The sequence below is a fragment of the Tenrec ecaudatus genome, chromosome 16, assembly GCF_050624435.1.
Source record: "Tenrec ecaudatus isolate mTenEca1 chromosome 16, mTenEca1.hap1, whole genome shotgun sequence".
In the NCBI taxonomy this organism is placed as follows: Eukaryota; Metazoa; Chordata; class Mammalia; order Afrosoricida; family Tenrecidae; genus Tenrec; species Tenrec ecaudatus.
The window spans coordinates 89,698,641-89,719,562 of record NC_134545.1 but is presented as its reverse complement, the minus strand read 5'-3'; the positions used below and the strand labels follow the sequence as shown (position 1 = coordinate 89,719,562).

At 44.9% G+C, this 20,922-nt stretch overlaps 1 protein-coding gene across 1 annotated transcript in view; it reads right to left on the bottom strand.

Moving 5' to 3' along the window:
* SORCS3 (sortilin related VPS10 domain containing receptor 3) overlaps nt 1–20,922 on the bottom strand; it is a 682,071-nt gene that overhangs the window by 222,545 nt on the left and 438,604 nt on the right. Inside the window, exon 5 of the mRNA XM_075534344.1 lies at nt 12,466–12,539. Within this exon, the coding sequence (XP_075390459.1) occupies nt 12,466–12,539 (74 nt within the window). The remainder of the gene's footprint in view (nt 1–12,465; nt 12,540–20,922) is intronic.

Here is a 20,922-nt window from a genome sequence, read left to right as displayed (position 1 = left end):
ATTGCTTCGCATGCACGCGATCAAGGGACAACCAAGAAGAAAGGCTGGAGAAGGATTGGCGTCTGCGTTACAGTGCATTACAGAATGCCGACTAGGGCGTGTTTGCCAAAAGAACGACCAGGTCTGCCTTGGAGGAAGTGCAGTCAGAGCAAGTATGGCGAGACTGCCTCTCCTGTGATCGGGAGGGACTCATTTCTGGGGCAAGTAGAAGACCCTCTGTGAGACAGATTGTCGTGGTAGCTGCAGCTAGGGCCTCAAAGGCAGCGAGGACTGTCAGGATGGGAGGGATGGGGCAGTGTCAGGGTCTGCTGCACATCAGGGGCCATGAGTTTGAACCATCGCTCTGGCATCTGACAGCCACTTATCAGCTTCCCAATGCAGACATACAAAGGAGCCAAATAAACGGGGGATAATCCATATGGTTAAAGAAGAAAACTAGATAATAAAAGACACTTATCTTAAAATAGTTTTATAGCTTTACCGCCATACTCACCAATAAGCTCATCCGCTTATTAACAGGGCGCGGGGTTTGGGGAGATGACAGAATCATGCCAAATACATTTGAAGAGTAAATGTTTTTATTTTATTTTACATTTTATATTTTAAAGAAGGAGCTGACATTATGTCATCATGGCAGTAGGAAGAGATATACCCTGCCTGACACAATACTGCTTATAAACACTAATGCCACACATGTGGTTGACCCAGCACACAGAGGACCCAACCGGCCAACCAGGAGAATAAAAGCCGACAAAATCCCCAGTTGCAACAATTGGTCCACATTTTCATTCCGCGGGGGCCCCGAAGGAAGCCTCCAGAGAACAGTCAGACTCGGGGCACAGAATTCAGAGGCTATATGTCTGTTGCATTTTCTTTGACTGAAAAAATTGAAATCTTATAAATATCCCTCAATATAGATACAGTTGTTAAAAAGTTACATGACTACATTATGATATGATCACCTGAGGCTTAATTAAGGCTGTAGGAGAATTCCTGTTCCTTTTCTGTGGTGTGTGTACATCAACAGGAAAGAGCTTCCAAGAGGCCCGAGACAAATTCCACTATCTTCTCATTCTATTTCCTCACCAACTTTTTCAAGCCCCCTACCATAAGTCCAAAAGATATTATAGACGCTACCTAATAGAGCAGCATTATAAATCATAAAACCTCATTTGTTATTCACAGGCCAAGGGCGCTATCTAAGCATAAAGTGAAAGAATATGTTTCAATGGGCTGGGAGATAGGATGACGTAAAATAACTTAAAGTAAAAACTCTGTTAAAAGTCACAAGACAATTAACAGTCGAAGAAGAAACCCAGAACAATATTAAAACCAAGATGTGAGGCCATATAAAATTCCACAATAAAGAAGGAGCACACACAGATGGTCCCATAAAAGAAATACTATGGCAAATAAATAATATGTGTAAACTCACTGGTCTGACAAGAAGTCCAAATTAAAACAATGAAAATTCATTTTTCCATATTAAATTAGATTCCTTTTTGAAATGAAATTTTTATGCCATGTAATGAAGCAGTGTGTCACTATTTTGAAATGTAAACTGGTGCTAACTTTCCGTAGAACAATTTGGCATAATGTTTATGTATTATTAGTATTTTGGTGGTCAGGTAGTTGCTCGGTCCCACGGAGCCTGTTACTACTCACTGCGACCCTGTGTACAACACAGTGACACACCGCCCAGTCCCTACAGCTTCCCAAGGCAAAACTACAGTGCCTTCTTGAGTGGTAAAACTTTAGAAAGGGGATCACCGTCAGAAGCACAGGACTGATGAAATTACAATATATCTACCAATTGGGATTCCATGCAACTTTTGAATGTTGTAAAGAAAGAACAGCAGATGTCCCAGAAAAGAACATGTCCAATTGTATGTTTAAAAAGACATAAACTTTTATAAACAGCATGATCTCAATGGGGCTAAAACTCAAGTATGTGTTTAATTTATACTATATTTTAATGGAGGGGAGGGAAGCCGATGAATAAGTACTTAATTTCTTTAAGCAGTACTTTCTGGGCAGCGAGATGCTAGGTGATTATTTTCTTTTTATTTTGCTGCCTTCCCTTAAATGTCTATAATAAACTCTATTGTACGGAGAATCAGAAAAAAAGGTTACATTTTATGTGTCCTAAAGTATTCCCATCTTTTCTCAGCCCTGGCTGCTCCAACAGGCTTCGCAAAGACAGGCTCCCTAGGAAGTTGGACTTCCTTTTCAAGCGCTCCCCTACTTTATACTCCCTGTCCAGAGGGAGCAGAGTGGTCTGAGTTTCCGGAGCAGGAAGAGAAGAGTGCCTTTCACCTGCATCCCTAAGATCATACTGCATTTCCAACAGGCTCCACACCTTTGGTGTGGTCATTCCGCCTCGGGCTGTTCAGCCCAACAGCTTCCTTTGGCTTCTCTCGCCAAGTCTTTCCCTCGCTCTCTGCTTCTTCTCATCTCTACTCATGGAGGGGCCAAGCAACTCATTTCCGTCAATGCCTTCAGCTTCCCGGACTTTGACAGGTAGGTAATTTTGCATTCCCAGGGAAACAAAGAAAGGAGCCCTCTTCACTCTGCGTGTGCTCCTCATCCCAGAGCCTGCAGAACACCTCCAATTGCAGGTGACGCGGTTCGGATCCTGTTGACGTCTCGTGGGGTGAACAGAACTGCACTCCATCTGGTTTCCAGTGACCGCTTTTCCTGAACTAGCCTGATTAGCCTGTCTTCTTAGGAGCTCGATGTGGACGCGAACCATCGCCCTCTTGGCTACCAACAGAATGTGTTTAGTATCTGTGCCACCCTGAGACCCCACAGGACAATAAGGGGCCCAAATCTTACCCCCAGTGAAATCAATTTACTCCCAATCAAAGCTCACTGTCCATAAAGCCCCGCTGTCTTTGAGCAGAATGCACATTTTTCATAGCCTCACATAATCACGAGTGGAATAGCATTTGGAGCCCCGCGTCCACACTTCCAGAGCCATGGGTCAGAAAGTTAGGGAAAAGGAGGAGGATGGTGTTGGCACTGGCATTTTAGAATGTTTGCCACACGAGACTAGGTGAGTAGCCATGGCTGCCTTTGAATTCCTCAATATGCACGAAGCTCCTCGGATTTCCAAAGGCCAGCTCAAATACAAGCACTCTAATTCAAAGGCCTGTACTCATTTGAGGGTAGCTATGCTGATCTCCATAGGGCCCTTGTCTCACAGAATTCACATGCATGAAGCATAGTTCCACCTGGGACCTGTCCATGGTTGATTTTTAGGGTATACTTTTATTATTGTTAATATATATATATATATAACACAGCAGAATATTTGACAGTTCAATGTCTTACATTTTGCAGGCGTACAATCTAGTGGGAGCAATTAGACAAATCATGCTAAGCCGCTACCATTCATAATCATGACCAGGCTTCCCATCACTGTAAACAAACACTGCTGCCTAAACAATGATTGCCATTACCCCTCCCCTTAATCACCTTGGTCTTCGTATATTTGTTGTTTCATGTAAATGAAATCATACAATATTTTCTCTTTTGTGATTGATTTAATTCACTGAGCATATGATGTTCGAGATTCAGCCAGGTTGGAGCAGGGATAAGGGCCGTAGTTCTCTTACAGTGCAAGTAGATTTCCACCGTGTGTGTGGCATATTTTGTTTATCCATTCCTCTGTTGATGGGCAGGTACACTGTTTCCAGCTTGGGGCTGCTGTGGATAGTGCCGCAATGCACACTGGTACATGTGGCTCTGTGTAGTTGTTGCTTTCAGGCCTCTTGAATATGCATGCCCGGGAGTGGAATTGCCGGGCCATGTGGCGGTTCTAGGTTTCAGTGCATCTTGACTTGGAACAAGGACAGGAGAGTTCGACGTTGCTCCACGTCCTGGCAGACTATTGGGTTTTGCTTTTGAAGGCCTCCTCTTGCTCCTAGCCTTAAAATTGCTCTCCCCAAGACCATATGCAAGCAGGGGGGCAGCCGGGGGCTCCTCTCTAGCTGCTGCTTGCAAGCTGGGCTTTCACATTTCCCCTTCTGGCCTTGCGTGTAATATTTTGAATGTAATGTATTTTTAAATTGCTGCACCATTTTAAAAATGTAAGGGAGAGCTGAATTAAGTATTATTTGTGGCGTACCCTGGTTTGCAAAGGGCCTCTAAAGCTGATCCCTTATAACAGGTCGATGCCTAAACCCCATTAGTTGAGATTGCAAATGACTGGGTTTGCAAAATTGTGGATGCACATTTAGAGGCCGCTTCAAAAATTCGGCCCATAATGCTAACTTTGTTTGAAATGATCTTGATTTTCCAGGAAGCAACCTTCCAGTCCTTCTGCTTGCCCTTTAGCGCTGTCATGGGTAATGTATTCATAGCCTAAGGATGAGTCCTTCCATTCGGGTCTCCAAGAAGCCAGTTACAGCGTCTCCATGAGTGTGCAGCTGAAGAGAAAGAGCTCATGTTCCAAGCAAATCCCAGGATGCCTTCCAGGACAGGTGAGCTCTACAGGCTTCGTCTGAGTAAGAAGTACAAGAGGTTCACACCTATAGTGTTATCTCAAAGCAATCTGTCCCCACTTTCACCTTCTGCATCTCTGGCCAGCATCATTCAATCATGCAACTACTGTCAGGATGATCTGGTTACGTTTCTGATCCAGGCACCTGGGGTTTCTCCGTCTGCAGTAAAATCAGAACATCTCTGAATGGACACACACACAGACACCTGTGGCTCATATGTGTACACACCGATATATGCACAGACACATAGAGATACCTAACAAGTTCTCAGGACACGCAATTTTGGCATCAAAATATGGAATAAAATATAACAAGAGCAAGATAAACTTTCCTTGTACGAAGTGGACCTCATTAAAGCTAATGGTAGGCCTCTGATACCTATTTCATCCGATCCCATTGAGTCTGAGAAAAATCAGGTGGCAAGGGCATCACTGTTTGAGTGGATGCAAACAATTAAAACAACAACAACACACACACATACACACAAATGGCATTGATAGTAATGCAAAGAAATCAGAAGAAGCAGTTATGCCAGTGAGTTATTGTGTATTGAGTTAGTTTATTGTGCCAACCTGGCCAATAAATACAAGTGGGGTTAATTGAAGGGCAGAGGGATAAATGGCTCGGTGAGCCTCGCCTTTTTAGTTCTCGGGTCTCTTGCTTTCTGATGGTTGGACCAGGGTGGAGCTGCCTTAGCCAGCTCCGTGCTTCAGCTGGCAAAACTCACTTCCTGCAAGACATCCCTGAGGAGAAGCCACATGGACCTACCCTGATGCAGCACCGATGCAGCCCTGGGTGCTAGAGCATCCTCGTGGAGACCCCTGCCAGTGCTGAGATGCTTACATATTAACTGACTCAGCTTTCCTCCTGCAGTCATCGTCATTGCGTGTGTTTTGTGAGATGGAAGAGGACTTTGTGGATTGGTGTCGGATATATGACTTAATGATGGACTTGTGGGCTTGGGCAACACTGGGTTGGGATGTTTTCTTTGATGTGCACTTAACCTTTATATAAAATTCTCTTATCCAGACTAACACATCCAGAGTATGAGGTCACTCATATTATAACATAAACAGGGTAAACTATGGGTTCAAGAAGGCATCTTGTTTATATATCACATGTAGTCAATGACCACAACATTAAAAGCTGAAAACAACATTAACGATGTCACTGCTTCTGTGGATCAGAAATCTAACCATAGCCCAGGTGGATTCTTTTGTCTGAAAGTCTCTCCCACATCTACAAAGTGTGCTTGGGGCTGCTGTCTCATCTGAAGGCTGGACTGGAGCAGGGCCACTTCAGATCCCACTTGTGTGGTGGTCGTGAGCATCCAGTTCATCACAAGCGATTTGGCTAAGCCGCTTAGCTCCTTGCTGACTGGCTGTTGGCTGGAGGAACTTTGGCACAGGTCTTTCCACAGGCAGCTCCCAGCGTGGCTTTGAGGAAGAATGGCAGAGAGCATGCCAAAGCCGCCGTCGCGTTGCACCTTCATTTTAGCAGTTACATCTAGAAACAAGGCACGAAACCCAGCCCACACTCGGAGGAGCCTACACCCTGACATCTCAGAGGCTGCTGACCACAAAAAGGAAGTAAATCTAAGTATAAGGTTACTGCCATGGTCAACTGCCATAGATGGAAATAAATGGTAGTACACACTCTGATGATATTTTGAACATGTATTGAGGGTACTTGAAAGGGACTTATTATTGGACATGGTAATATTAACTGTGTATATACCTGTGATAATAATTTGAATGTAACAGTTCCTTCTAGTAATGATCAAACTAAAATATGAAACCCTAACTGTTGCCAATTTCACCTACTCCCTGTTCCCAGGAATGTCCACCTTATGAAAAATTACACCATTGGACTGAGAGGGGCACGTGGAGGGCTGAAGGAGCGAAGGGAGATGACTCGATCTAAGAAAGCCTGTGCACCTGTCCCTCACTTATCAACGTGGTCCGGCTCCCCAGGCCTGGTTGTTAGAGTTCAAACACAGGAAGTCAATGTTATATGAAAGTCAACCATCCAAGCCATCCAAGCTCACGGGATTGCCCCTGCAGCCACTATCCACAGTTAGCTTGACCTCAGGTGAGGGACAAGTATCATTTCAAAGCACAAGCAGAGCTTGTCCCCACGCCCTACTCCAACCCACACAGAGTTCTGATTCTCCCTGAAACCACCCACCCACTAGGACTACCACCTGCTGGCCCCAAGTGTGCAAATGTGGCTCTTAGCAATGTGACCTCTGTGCCTCCTATCTGCACCTGACTGTTTCCTTCTGTCTGACCCCTGGCCCATGGCCGCAGCTCTGCTTGGACTGGGACCATGGGTCTTCCCACCAGCTGGGGTGAGGTGACACTGCGATGCACAGGCACGCTTGTGGTTAGTGGCCTCCGCTCACAGGTCTGAGTTAATTCCCCCCTTTGATTCTTTTACTGGGGAGCGGGGGACAATAAGAACTTGGGGGTCAGGAGAAAGGCATTCTCTGACTCAAAATACAAGGGTCCTCATTTGGCGGTCAGGCGATTTAAACAGATCTGTTCCTATTGCCATAAACACAAAATGTTGAATTTGGTAAGTGAGGAATGGTGTGCTTAAGAAGAGGGTGGAAGGAAGGGACTCTCTGGGAAGGGAAGAAAGTGGCAAGAATCGTTGTAGAACTCCTGCCAAGAAAGGGAGGTGGTGGTGAAACAATCACCCCGACGATTAGGACTCTGGAGGAACAGAGATGGGCTGAGGACCTTCGGGAAGACTTTCTCTGGCACGATGTAAGCGCTCATTAAAACCCGACAAGAAAATGTCCTAGAAAAGTTTCCTTACTTGAAGTGCTTTGGGTGTCGCATTTGGGATTATGTCGCTTACCTGTGACACTGGGTTGGATCTGGAGAAAAAGCAATCACGCTTTTATTTGGGCTCCCTGGGACATTCGTCCAAGAAAGCAATCCTAGGTGTTACGTAAACATGCACGGAATAGAAATGGAGTCATTAAAACAGTGAGAAAGGTGAAACTGTTACATGCCTGATAAAAGGAGAGCACATTAGTAAAGTACTGTAGATACTCGAGTATAAGCTGAGTTTGCAGCACATTTTTTTTGCAGTTTTGGGGGTAAGATTAGGTGCCTCACTGACATGTGGGTCAGCTTATACTCGAGTATATACGGTATGTATCTTTCCCTAGTGAGTGTTGCACAGACAATTACAAATGGTGGTTATCAATACTTTACACTCACAGAAACTGGGTATAATAGAACATTCAGGGGCCAAAGCAAATTACACGAACGCACCCGCAGCATGTGTTGGCTGTGTCAAAGACTGAATGTGCATAAAAAGAGACTGGGGAAAACGAAAAGGAAGGACCGACCGCGGTGAAAGGAGTTTCAATCCGTTCGTTTTGTCCACCTTCCCTGTTTGCCCCATTACCATTCTTTCTACTTCCCATCACGATCTCTCTGACAGAACAGAGCACAGCTGCTGCCACGGTCCTTTCCAGGTAGATGCAATATGTCTGTAGTCCGACCTTCGGCAAATCCACTGGAGACCTCCAACCCATCCGTCTGTCTGTCCTCCACCTTTCAGCCTGCAGCAAGGCAGCAAACTACTGCAGCGAGCAGTCTCTAGGAAACCATCTCCCCACGTGCCTTAAAGTAATCTGGTCCAGAACTACTCCACCATGAATTGACTTTGTCAAGGTTATTAACTCTCAAGACCAATCCGTATTGCCTTCTAACTACCCTAGAAAACAGTGAGACATTGACACCTGATGATCTATTTACAGCGGTTCTCAACCTTCCTCAGGCCGCGACCCTTTCATACAGTTCCTCCTGTGTTGGTGACCCCCAACCATAACATTATTTTCACTGCTCCTTCATCACTATAATTTTGCTACTGTTGTGAATCGGGCGGCCCCTGTGAAAGGGTCGTGCGACCCACAGGTTGAGAACCGCAGATCACTTTATAAAACCACTGCCCTAGAGTAATGGTGAAGAAGGGGAGCAAAGGGCTTTCTTTCTGGAGAGAGAATAATTAAGGGACAGGAGGGGGAGTCCAGAAAGAAGAGGCCATGGACACATCCGATTCCTCTCTTTCAATACTATACAAGCAGACTCCATTGAGACAAGGAGCAGTCGTGGGCCAGCTCGGTGGCACAGAGAATTCAAGGCGGCCTGGAAAGGCTGTGACTTCATTTAAGAGACGCACAAAGTTGGTGAACACCCAGGGAGGCTGAGAGGCCGGGGAGACAAAGCTGTGAAGCCCGAGCACTCACACTGGATGTGGAGAGAAAACAGTCTTCCCACTGCAGCCGTCCCTGCCTGTTAAATAGCCCCCAAAGGGAGGGTGAAAATATCACTCATTTGCAGCTCAGTAGGACAGCATTTTTTAAGAGAAAAATTATTTTTCTCGGCGAGAGCTCTGTCCACGTTAAAACTAGGCCGAAGGAAAGGATTAGGTTAGGTTGGAGAATTCCATTCGGTGTTGGCCCTGCAACCTGTCACTTCGATATCAGTAGGGGTGATGAAGGGGGAGCCTGAGATAGGGCTGGTGATTCTTCTGGTAACCAGGTATCAGAGGGGAGAAAGGAGCATATTTTTTTTTACAAAGAGCTCTTTGGTGTTCAGGAATGAATTCAATAGCAAAATAGTCTTCCCTTCCCAAATAACCATTGCGTAGGTCAGGACATCTGAAATCTGTGTTAATTTTATTAATAATTAAATGTGTATTATTAGAGATAACTGATATTATTTCCGTTCCCTCTTGAACACTCAGGCTGTTTGGGGGGTGGGGGGGTCACTCATGCAGAAGTGGGGAATAAGGATAGCCCTTTATAATTTCCAAGGCACGTCTACAAACCATCATTCCCACAGAAGCCAGAGCCATTCCGAGGCAGGCCTGTGGTCAGCTCCTCATCCTGCACCCTTTCCAGAATGACTGATGGATCCCCGTGTTCTTGCCTAACAATGCCCCCTCTAGGTGGTTAAAGCCAACAAACAAGCAAACAAACCCCCCAAATCCTCACTACCATCGAGTCAACGGCACCTCATAGCAGCCCTGTAGAACAGGGTCAAACTGGCCCCTGTGAGTTTCTTAGCCTGTGGTGCTTTCCGAGAGCAGAAAGCCCCTGTCTTCCTCCTAAGCAACACTGTGCCAGCAGGGCCCCATCCATTGACGGGAACCTGGGAGCCAAAGGCTAATTCTCATGAAGGACGGCCATACGTCTTCAAATGACAAATAACACTATTTGGACGTTTATTTTTCGGAACCACTCACAAAATGTCCTTGTATCCACCTGCATGTTTAAGCAAAATGTCTTTATCACATCACCTTGCCTTTTAAATGCCTTGTTGTTTCACCCAGGCTTCCCCGCGCAGTGTCCCCGCCATCCCGCTGTACTTCGCAGCATCTCTCCCAAAGAAGTCGTTTGGGAGTGATTTTTGTTGTTTCCTTTTCACCACTTCTAAGAGTTATGGCCCAACAAAGGGTAGAATGCAATAAAGTAAGGTTGTGAGCTGGATGCTTGGCAGTAAATGAGACCCATTCACGTTGGAATAAGATGCTTGGGGGCTGACCAGCCTCACTGTTAAGGCGATTCTCATTTGTGTCCCAGGAAAATGACCAATAGCGTAGATGCCAAGGTCTGTAGAGCCACTGAGAAATAGACTAATTAAAGACTTAACTGTAAAGTCACTGACTCGAAATCTGAAACGGCGAAGTGAAATTATAATTGCCAAGAGCCCGCTGGACCACATATGGTCCCTCTCAATAAGCTTATCCAATTGACAAGAAACATAAGATTCCCAGCCCTATAGGGGAAGAAACCACCGAGTTGCTCTCGGCTGCAGCTGTCCTCTGCCCTCAGAGAAAGGAGCACGCTGCCACGTCTCAAGTGGACATTGCCACTCAGCCCGCACACACCACGGCACCCTGACACACACACGTGGTTCAAGTTGCAGACAGCTTCGGATTCTGTCCTTGGGGGAGAAGGTCTGTCTGGAAAGTGAACTCTTTCTCTATGAGTCCAACGACACTCAAAGAATGATCGTAGCAATTATGCATCAGAAACAGAGACGCGACAATCACGTAAACGAAATATTCAGCTTCCACGTGGCTAGCCAGCACGGCCACTGACTTTCTATATTTCCCCACGGGGGCTTCTATGAAAGAAGCAAAGATGAAACACAATTATCAGGGTCTGGGGATTTTTTTCTTTCTGCCACACAAAGGGGGGGGGGAGGGCAGCAGCTGGAACATTCTCTTCTAGCTCGTTGCAGAAGATGGGAAAATGCTGCCCCTCATCCACTTAATTCAATTTCCCTCAGAAACCATGACAAGGCTTATCCAGCCTACTATGTTTTCCTTCTCCATCAACCTGACTTCCTCGTTGGCTGACTGCCTGACCGTCTCAAGAGTTTGGTACAGAAATAGCAGAGGACTTTCTGCCCCCCCCCCACCCCTTCTTCTTCTTGTAGAACCTCGGAGTAATGACAAGCAGAGGAGATGTTACAATGAGCAAGAAGCTCTAATTATATGAGGGGGTTTCAAAAAGTTTATAAAAAGACATCTCATTAACTTTTCATTCCATTTTCCAGGAATCTTTTCAAAGCCCCTTCATATATCTGGAATATCAAAGAAATAATTTCTCTGTTTTTCCTCTCGATCTATTAATCTTAATAAGTTCTAAATATGATATTTAGGCTGAAAGAGGCAGATTCTGAAGATATTTTAGATATTAAATAGATAGCAATGCTTCCAACTTCCTTCACTCTCCCAGAATCCCTGAACAGCGTGCAATACAGTTGGATTTCTCAGTATGCTTAGGTAATTACCATTCCTAAATTTTGTGACATATTTTGTTAATGCGGAAAAGGTCAGGTGAACCTATGGTGCCCAGGATGTTGGCTTGAATGTGTGTACATACAAAGAACTAGTTGTGCCCCAATACACACTCCTATCAGGGTTAAAGCACAAGTGGCTATCATGTGTGTGTGTTTAAGGAATTGAACCAAGTTGTTAAAAAGGGACATCTACTTTCTGTGTTCATTTTTAAAGTAAGCATGTGGTAGTTCCTTTGGTGTATGCCCCCTAAATCTCTGTCCTGTGCCCATCGTTTTCACTGCAACGAAAGCTAGACATTAGGCAGAAGAATTTTCTAGTAGAGTTCGGTATTGTAAAAGGCAAAATTATACTGAACGTGTTACAACAACCAAGGTGAAAAATAGCATGCATGTATGAAGATGCACTAAGAAGAATCAACACTGATGGGTTAGGGAGAAGGGCTTATTTACCATTTGAAATCTGTATTTGCTCTTCCAAAAGGATTTTCACAGTAAGTGTAGTAGAAGTCCTGGAAGGCTTCCCAGATGTGACACGAGAAAAGGATTCTGTGAGGAAGCCAGTTTGGGAACCAGTGACATAAAGCCCCACAGGCTCAGTACAGGGCTCCTCCAAAGGCTTTCACAGGCTGACATGAATCTCTGAGAGAACCACAGAATCAGTCACTATCAACATGGATTTGACCATTGGGGGTTGGTGGGGATGAAGCATTTGGTAGCAGATTTTGGACAGTACTGCATTTTAGAATAGGCTCATATACACACTTCTATAGGTACATACTACACAGACGTGCAGGAGAAAAGATAATTATGTTGGAAAGAGCACTGAGTCCAGGCTTTTCCCGTGGAGTTTGTTAGCCCAGTGTTTCTCCAACCTTAACATGCTCAGGAATCATCTGTGGGTGCATGAAGCTAAATGCAATGCCTGAAGTCAGGGATGGGGCTAGGATTTTGCAGTTCTAAGTGGTTCCCAGGCAACAGAGATGCAGCTGGTCCAGGGCCCCACGCTGCGAGTAACAGGGACGAGAGCACATTTGTCATCAGGTGGTGAGGTCCAGTCTTTTCCAGAGTGCAGGGCTCTCGGAGAAGTCTCTGTCCCCAAGGGTAGCACATCAGAAGATGGAGCTTACCAGTAAAATCTGTTGGGCGTGATACGTTCATGCATGAGCTGCCATCGTCTCCCAAAATCCATAGAGCTGTACAGCTGCAAAACAACAGAGCGAGAGGAATGTCAGCATCGCACAATGAGCAAGGCCTCTCCCTGGAGCAAGCCAGTCCCACAGGCCACCGTGCCAAGCACACTCAACAAAGTAAAACTGCATGACCGACGGTACTCTATTCCATCAGCATGCCCTTAGCACTAAATGCACACTCGCTGCACTTGCATAGCCGACTGACGGCTATTCTTGGACTGAGTATCAGTCCACTTCTGACGGCTACCGTTCTCTCCTGCAGGGATACAGCCTTTAGCAAAACAACTTCTCCACGCGTTATCCTTACATGAATCAACAACATTGATGTTAAAGGTGTTTATTGAAAACTTCATACACACACACACACACACACACACACATAAACACACAGGCCAATCAGCTGAGATTACATGCCAATATTACATGCAACATAGTCTAGTCTTTTCACCTGTATCCCTTACTGCGCCAGTACTTAATCTAAATGGCACAGACCATCCAGCACCAAAATAATGTGTTTATTTATACTCCTTAGCTTTGGTTGGCGCTAACAGTGAGTGAGAAGAACAAAATAGGATAGATAGCAACTCATAATCAGAGGGGGAAAAATTCTAGATCAGTCCTAGGAGAGAGCGAGAGAATAAAGCTATTGAGTCTATGGATTTGGTTGCTGCCTAGCCCCTTCATCACACACAAGAATAGACCCGGATCCCTGGCGCAGACTAACCAGTCATGCTGCACTTATCTGCAATGGAATCGTCATGCCTAGAAATGCAGTATTTCAATCTGACTGATACTAAAATATTAATAATAAGAAGAAGAACAACTGCACACGGTTGCCTTTTTCACCACACTCGAGCCTCAGGACAATCCAGCCCATCCAGAGAGGGAAGTTATTACTGATTTCAGCCCTGATGCTCAAGCATCTGCTGGTCCACCCAGGTGGAGCTGCTCTCTCCCTCCATGGAGCCTCCCCGCTATTTACTGTCTGCTTCCCGAAGGCCGTTTACACGGTGCAGTTATCAGAGGCCGTCTCCGCACTGTGAGTCCTAAGAGTGGCAGAGGATTTTGCTTCATTCATCTCTGTGTATCCGTGGTTATTAAAGTGGGCAGCCCCTAGCAGGAGAGCAGCCATCCTCTGATTTCACAGTTGATAAAATTTCATCTTGGTGAGGTTCCGTTTTAGTCAAAGGAGCTAGAATTTGAGTTTCTGTTGCCTGGCTCAGAGTTCCTTCCATGGAATCGAGGCCTTCCACTGCCTTGAGGTTAGTTTTTCCTGCAAATCTCTACCGGTAGGGAAGAGAAGGAAGCTTGAAGTAGGTCACCCTCGAGCTTGCAGACATCGCTCTGGGAGATATAGATTTCTGTAGTCACATCTCCAGTCGTGTCTCACCCACAAGGGTGTGGTCTCCACGTTCTAGAATCAGGTACCTTTGCCATCCTGAAAGGTTGTTGTCTTACAACACAAGCAGATACTTTTCATGTGAACTTCTGATTGTCTCAAAAAATCCTTGTGGGCTTTAGAAGAGCTATGGTCAACTCTAGTTTTATTCAACAAGATTGTATTGATTAGTGACACTATACATGATACAAAACGTATTTTACTAGTAATTGAGAGCTCTCCATCTATCTATCGATCCATATATTCATCTACCCATTCATCCATCCATCCACCCATCCATCCATTTGTTCATCCATTCTGCTCACCTAACCAGCATTTATTTACATATTACATAAACCTTTGGTTCTCAAAACAAGCTGTTAGGAAGAGAAGGTGACATATTAGCAATTCCATATTATAGACAATGATACTGAGGGCTGACGCTGCAGAATGACTTGCCTTCCTAGTAACTGTGCAGAGAGCCAGGCTGTTCATGTGGACAGGGCTGAGCGCCATACTACTCTACACCGACTCTCACCATGTTTAACCAAATTGGAGTCTCGCTCCATGAGTAAATAGGAAATACAGTGTGTGTCTAACTCTATCCTTAGGAAAAGTAGACAGCACCGTTCACCATCAATATCCAATGACTTGGCAAGGTGAAACGATACTAGAATTATGTAAATTAACTATATGGCACACAGAATCTTCTAATTCTTTAGGAAGCAAACAGTGATTCTCTGCCTGCAAAGATACACATGGGTGTATCTTGTCGAATGGAAACGGAAGGATGAAGGCTTGGAGCTCCAGAAAGCAATAGTTGGGGAAGATTAACCAGGGTACAAAAGATCCATTCAGTCTTCCTTGGAGAAATTTGTCTTGAGGTAGGCCTTTAAAAGTAGATCTGGTGTGAACAGGAGGGACACTGAGTGGACTTTTCATTGGATGGAGGGAACAGTCAGGACGTTGTTGGCTAAAAAGGTGTGGAGGGTGTTTGTTTTTCTCTTTCTATCTCTCCATCCATTCATGTCTCCCTTTAGCTCCAGGTGCTCTTCGCTAGAGCTACGTGCATAAATACTTGGAAAGCAGAAGGAAAGGGAAGATTTGTGAGGACCAAACCATTGCCCAAGGATGTATTTTATACTGCAACGTCTGAGTTTTCCATGGAGGGTTCTAAGAAGTAGGCCATTCTCCTTGTCATGCAAATGTCTCTGGGACAGATGCTCAGACCTTAAGATACATCTCTCCCAATTAAACACTGATGAGACTGGTTGGAATTTTCCAGAAGCCAAAGATATGAAATTCTGATACCAAACAGTTCCTCCAATTTCTTCAAAGAACAGTCTGGTATGAGTGTATCTTGGCTGGCCGCTATAAAGACAGACCAGCGGAATTTCATGAGGGTGACACTGACACCACTGAAGCCTCAGTCCTCAGGGAAAGGTAGCAGTCTCTCCTTCCTAGAGGATCCTGGGAGTGGCAGAATGCCATCTACCCGGCTACTGCTGGGCCCACCTTTGCAAGACACCCTGCTTCTTTCATCTCAAGCTTCTCCTGACACAGAAAGACAGAGAGATCAGCTGCTGATCTCCTCATCCAAGCCCCGTTCTGCCTCCTGCCTCCTCTCTCTGGTCTTGCTTTTTCAGCTCTTCAGTTTGACTGATGGGGAAAAAATTAAATTGAATTTTCTGCCTAGAGGCTGATTCAGATGAACAGAAAAAGCAGGCTCCTGTTCATTAAGAGCCTTGGGTTAGCTTCCTTGTCTCTCAATCGACAGCAAGTTGCTGAGTCTGAAACATATTTTATTCTACAACAAGCTGGATCTTTCCAACGTCTCCGTTCATGCATTTGTTCACCCATTTCTTCAACAATCCATTCATTCAGGGACAGTATACACGCAACTGCTGGACTTGAGACCCTGAACTAAGTGCTCCATTAAAAAGATGAAGAAAGCCATGCTGGGTGTGAGGCCCAAAGTCTGGCAATCACACTGTCCTGCGGTGTCCACCATGCTGTTGACATCACACAGTGATCTCTGCAAGGGAAGATTGCGGAGAACTGCTCTCCCCCCCCCCCCCCCCCCCCGGTGATCTACTCGCCGCCATCAAGTCCATGCTGACCCATAGCAACTCTATAGGGTCGACAGGGTAGAACTGACTGTGCGACGCTCTACCTCTCTGGGGGAGTTGAAAGCCCGTACATATGGCTTCCAAAAGGTCATGGGGAAAATCCATTATCTTTCCATTTTGTTTTTCTACGAACTGTTTGAAACGTCTATAGTTAATCTGCTTTAGATTTTATGGAAGTTTTAGCTTTATGAAAAAATATTCTCAGAAACGACAGCAAGTTTCCATGAATCCCCTCTCCCCTGCATAGGGTCTTTGCTACTGCTATTACATTCGTGCGGTCCATCTGCGGTGATTAATAAACAAACACTAATGTATCATTAGTCAACAAAACCATAGCTTAGGTTTCATTCTTTGTGTTGTACAGGCTAATATGTTTTGAAAAGTACATAATGTCGTACATTCACCATTACAGTGTCACGCAGAAGAGATATCTGAAATATAATTTAAATGAATAATATATATCATGAGTATTACCTATCCTTAAATGATCTTGTAAAACAGCTCACTGAATAGCTTCTCAGGTGCTTTCATTCTGTATGAATATCGAGTTTTATTTCTATAATTATAAAATTAATGTATATTCATAACCATTTAAATATCTAGATAACCAGAAGGTACCTGGGATGAGAATTCTTTACCAAGGTGGGCTGTGATCCGCAAGGTCAGCACTTTGAAGTTCCCATCTCTCTGTGGGAGGAGGATGGAGTTTTGTACTGCTCTTGACAGATAATGTTTCATGAACTCATGGGGGAGTTGGATCCTGTCCTACAGGGCTGCTATGAGTCAGGCAGGGAGATCACTGAAAATAATGGTTCTTTCCTTGGACAGAAAATGTCTGAGGTGCTTCCAAACATTCATGGAAAAATGGAATTGCTGTAGTAGAGGAGAGGAAGAGAGGAGGCATATTGCTCTCTGGTATAGGCTTGGTCCTTGCAGAGAGGGGACATCATGAGGTTGACTATGGTAGAAAACATTGAAGAATTTTTTTCCCCCAAATTTTCCATGAAACGTTACTACACACTTTTTGAAGACCTCCTGCATTAGTTTTCTGTGGCGTTTATATCATCTGGCTTGGTTTAAACTCTGTATGGCCCATAGTTCCTTATAATACACAAAGTGTTTGCCATCAGTAAATATCTGGGAAAAATTTTTCTTGTTTATAGGAAGTGACATACAAGAGGCAATGTTTTCCTCCACAGCCAACCTCTTGATGTCCTCTCTCTGCAAGGACTGAGCCTATACCAGAGAGCAATATGCCTCTTGTCCTCTCCTCCACTACATCATGGTCTCATATCTCTTAACCAGCACGTACTCCACAGCCACACACAGAGGGCTCTCTAAATGAATCATCGGAACATCTGGAAAATATGAAAGAACACGCTCCTTTTCCTTATTGATTCAGTTATTAGCTCCTTAATTATATCAGCCTGCCAGGGGAAAAAAAAGCATCTGATAGCTGAAGAACTAAAGAGGCAACTTAATCAATGGAATATTCCACTAGGACAGGTTGTACCTAGGAATCATAAGTTCAAAGAACAATCAGAGAATATTAGGCACGTCGTGCATCACCGACCTGGGAGAGGCCATCCCACAGGGAAGTAACATGACAGCTCTTGTTACATTTTTTTTCTCTTCTGCTTAGTGGTCTCCACTCTCAGGTGTTTAGTTGTAAGACCACCACCCCCCTCTCTCTCTCTCACACACACACACACACTCACAGATTGTTGAGTTTGTGGTTGACAGACAACTTTCCATCGGTCTACATTTCTCTCCCCTGTGTACCAGGACCTCCATGAATCTCTCTTTAGAAGAACTTTCATTTTCAATATCCGTATGGGGGCTAACCAACCACAGAGAGAAGAGGCAACATGATCAACACTTTATGGGAGGTTTCTGTGTTCACTCCAAGCTCGTTGGAGCCACCGTATCTCCATGTAGGGTGAGTTGGGGCACATTTATCTAAAAACTCTCCTTGTAGATAATTAGTTTCAAATTTAATATTTAACTTTTCTGACCTCTTCCCCAACCCAAAACAACAACAAGTATGGAGCTTCAGTAACATTCTATTGAACTGGGGTAATAATGGGCTTTTGTCTTCCAAAGAGAGTGAAGATCGGTGCCAATCAAAATAAGGTCCCCACAGCTCTTTCACTGGAGGGAGAAGAGTAGAAATGGGAGAACTTGGTCGGCTATGCATATGTTCAGAGATAATCCCCAGGTTGGGGCAGTATTTGTGGTAGACAGGAGAGAACTGAAGGTCAGAGAACACTTCAGGAAGGGCCTATGGGTGCATCATTAGACAATCCTCAGGGAACACCTCTCTTGAACACAGGTGGGGGCCAGCCCACTCAAGAACCCTTTAAGCGTTGGGTACAGAACTAAGTGCCTCTGCTCTTAAATGCTAGCTTCCTTTGTCCTGTTCTTAGTTTCTGTCGAGGCAGCCCCTCCACCCATGGTGACCACATGCACACCAGAATGGAACACTGCTTAGACCTGGGCTGCCTCTATGGTTTTCAGAAGTATATTGACAAGTCTTTCCTCCCCATTCATCTCAGTCTGGAAGCTCCACTGAAACCTGCTCAGTATAATGGAAACTAATAGGGAAGTGGTGGCTACGCATCAAGTACGTCTGGCCTGGAAGTGAACAGGCATCATTGCATGGTAGGTGAGAATGCTACCACTAAACCAGAGATACCCCCCCCTTTTCTTTGTCCTTCTCACTAACCACCATCAAGCTGGGCTGACTCACAGCACCCCCCACTGGGGCAGGGTAGAACTTCCCCGGGGGGGGGGGGGGTTCTGAGACCTTAAGTAACTCTTTCTGGGAGTAGAAATTCCCATTTAACTGGGCATCTTGAATTTCATATGACAGCCTGATCTTGAACTCCCTCTCATTCCATGTCAAAGGGATCTTGATTAGAAAACATACTTCCTTCTATGATGAGTTTTGTTCTTCCTTGATATTGATGTCACCAATGGTATAAACGAATCGCAAATGATTTTACGCTTTTCCCTGTAATCAATTAATGCAATTCATTTCAACCACTTTTGTTTTGTTTTGGTTTATTGCTAGTTTCGTATAAACAGGTGCTGGCCCCCATGCTAGGGGTGATACCACAAAGATAAATAACACCAGTTTCCTGAAGCAGAAATGAGCCTTCAAGGAAAGTCAAGGGGAAGCGTGACACAATGAGGGTGGGGAGAATTGGGAGGGGAACTCAGACAAGGAGTAGTCAGTCCCACCGAGGGGCCACAGGCTGAGTCACAGGATGACCGGGAATTGGCCTGAAAGATGAGATTTCCCCAAACACTGCAGTTCACAAAGGTGAAATATTCTGGTGATTAGGAACGATGCTGGAAAGAAAACAGAAACATGATCTCATTTTCCTACAAAAGTACGATTCACTTGGCCTCAATCACTGTGCAGAGTGGTTCCACCTGCCACACCTAAAGAGACGAAGAGTAAAGACAGACAAGAATTCAAACGGTGTTTTTACCTCAGTGACTCAAGAGGCGAGGGAAGCAAGGACTCTGGGCCAGAGGGTAGGTTTGAGGATGAAAGGAAGATTCAAAATGATGTCTTGAGAGTGGAAGTTGTAAAAGCAGAGGCGTGTAGGTAAGTACATATGCATGTATCACATTCCAGATATCTCCCCATTGGAACCCCCAAATGAGGCAAGACTACAACGCCAAAAATAAAGAACTACTTTTGAAAACAAGTTCATAGAACCCCTAACAATTAAAAGTTGTTACGACGGGAAGTCCACATGACAAACAAAACAAAACTCAATGCCAACGAGTCAATGCTGCTTCATAGCGAGTCTGGGTTTCTGAGGCTGTAACTGCTGCTGCTGGGAGCAGAAAGGCCAGTCTTTCTCCCGCATAGCTGCTGGTGCCTTCCAACTGCGGGCAATGCTGATCGCAGCTCACCTTTGGAAGCACTACACCACCAGGGTCCTTAAGATGGTCAAAGATCCAATGGTCCTCAATGTTTTCCAACCAAGTCTCTCCAGGGCCGAAAGAGCAAAAGACCGCACCCATGATCTGGAGGTTTGACCGGAGCAGTTTGACAAACAAACAAAGATCCTCAAGCCTCCACGTGTCCTCCTAGAAGTCCCTGCATAGTTTATAAAGGACCCCACAGTGTATTTGTCCCTTCCTTTGGGGGGACCTTGCACGTCCTGTGGGGAGCCCTCTTTGATGACGTCCAGATCCAAACACCGTGCTCTCATGAATCTCTGTTCTCTTATTTCCTAATTTTATCCAAGTGTGATATTATAGACTTATGTAATTCGATGACTGGTTATATTTTCCTCTCTAGCTCATGGAGATATCTGCTTCAATAGTTCAGAGTGTTGAAGAGCTGTAAGAGCCCCCAGTAAGATGATTTTTTAAAAGTCCCGAGTGTTTACCTAAATGCCATAGACCAGAGAGCAGATGCAAGTGATGTATAACTCCCTGGAGCCCGCTCCTTCCCTTCTCTTGTCTTCCAAAAACATACTTTTCTTATAAAACCAAAATCCAAACTCACAACTCTCAGCAATCCTGCAGAACAGCTGCTGTGAACATGAGATGGCAGCGCTATCCGGAAGTGGAAGCCCTATCTTTCTCCTACAGAGCCGGCTAGCGGTTTTGAACTGCTGACCCTGCTAGCAAACTAACAGGTAACCACTAGGCCACCAGGGCTCCCCTTTTTGTTCAACTGGTGCTCAGAATCTCTCCTTCCCAACAAGTCATTCATGGGCAGACTAGCCTCTTTGGATCTCTTTTCTTTCTTATAATTAACACGTCTGAAAACAGTTTATTTCTTACAACACTAATTGTTTTTATTACATTCCTACAAGCATTCACTCACTACTTCAATCTCTCAGGCATCAAAACCTCTGG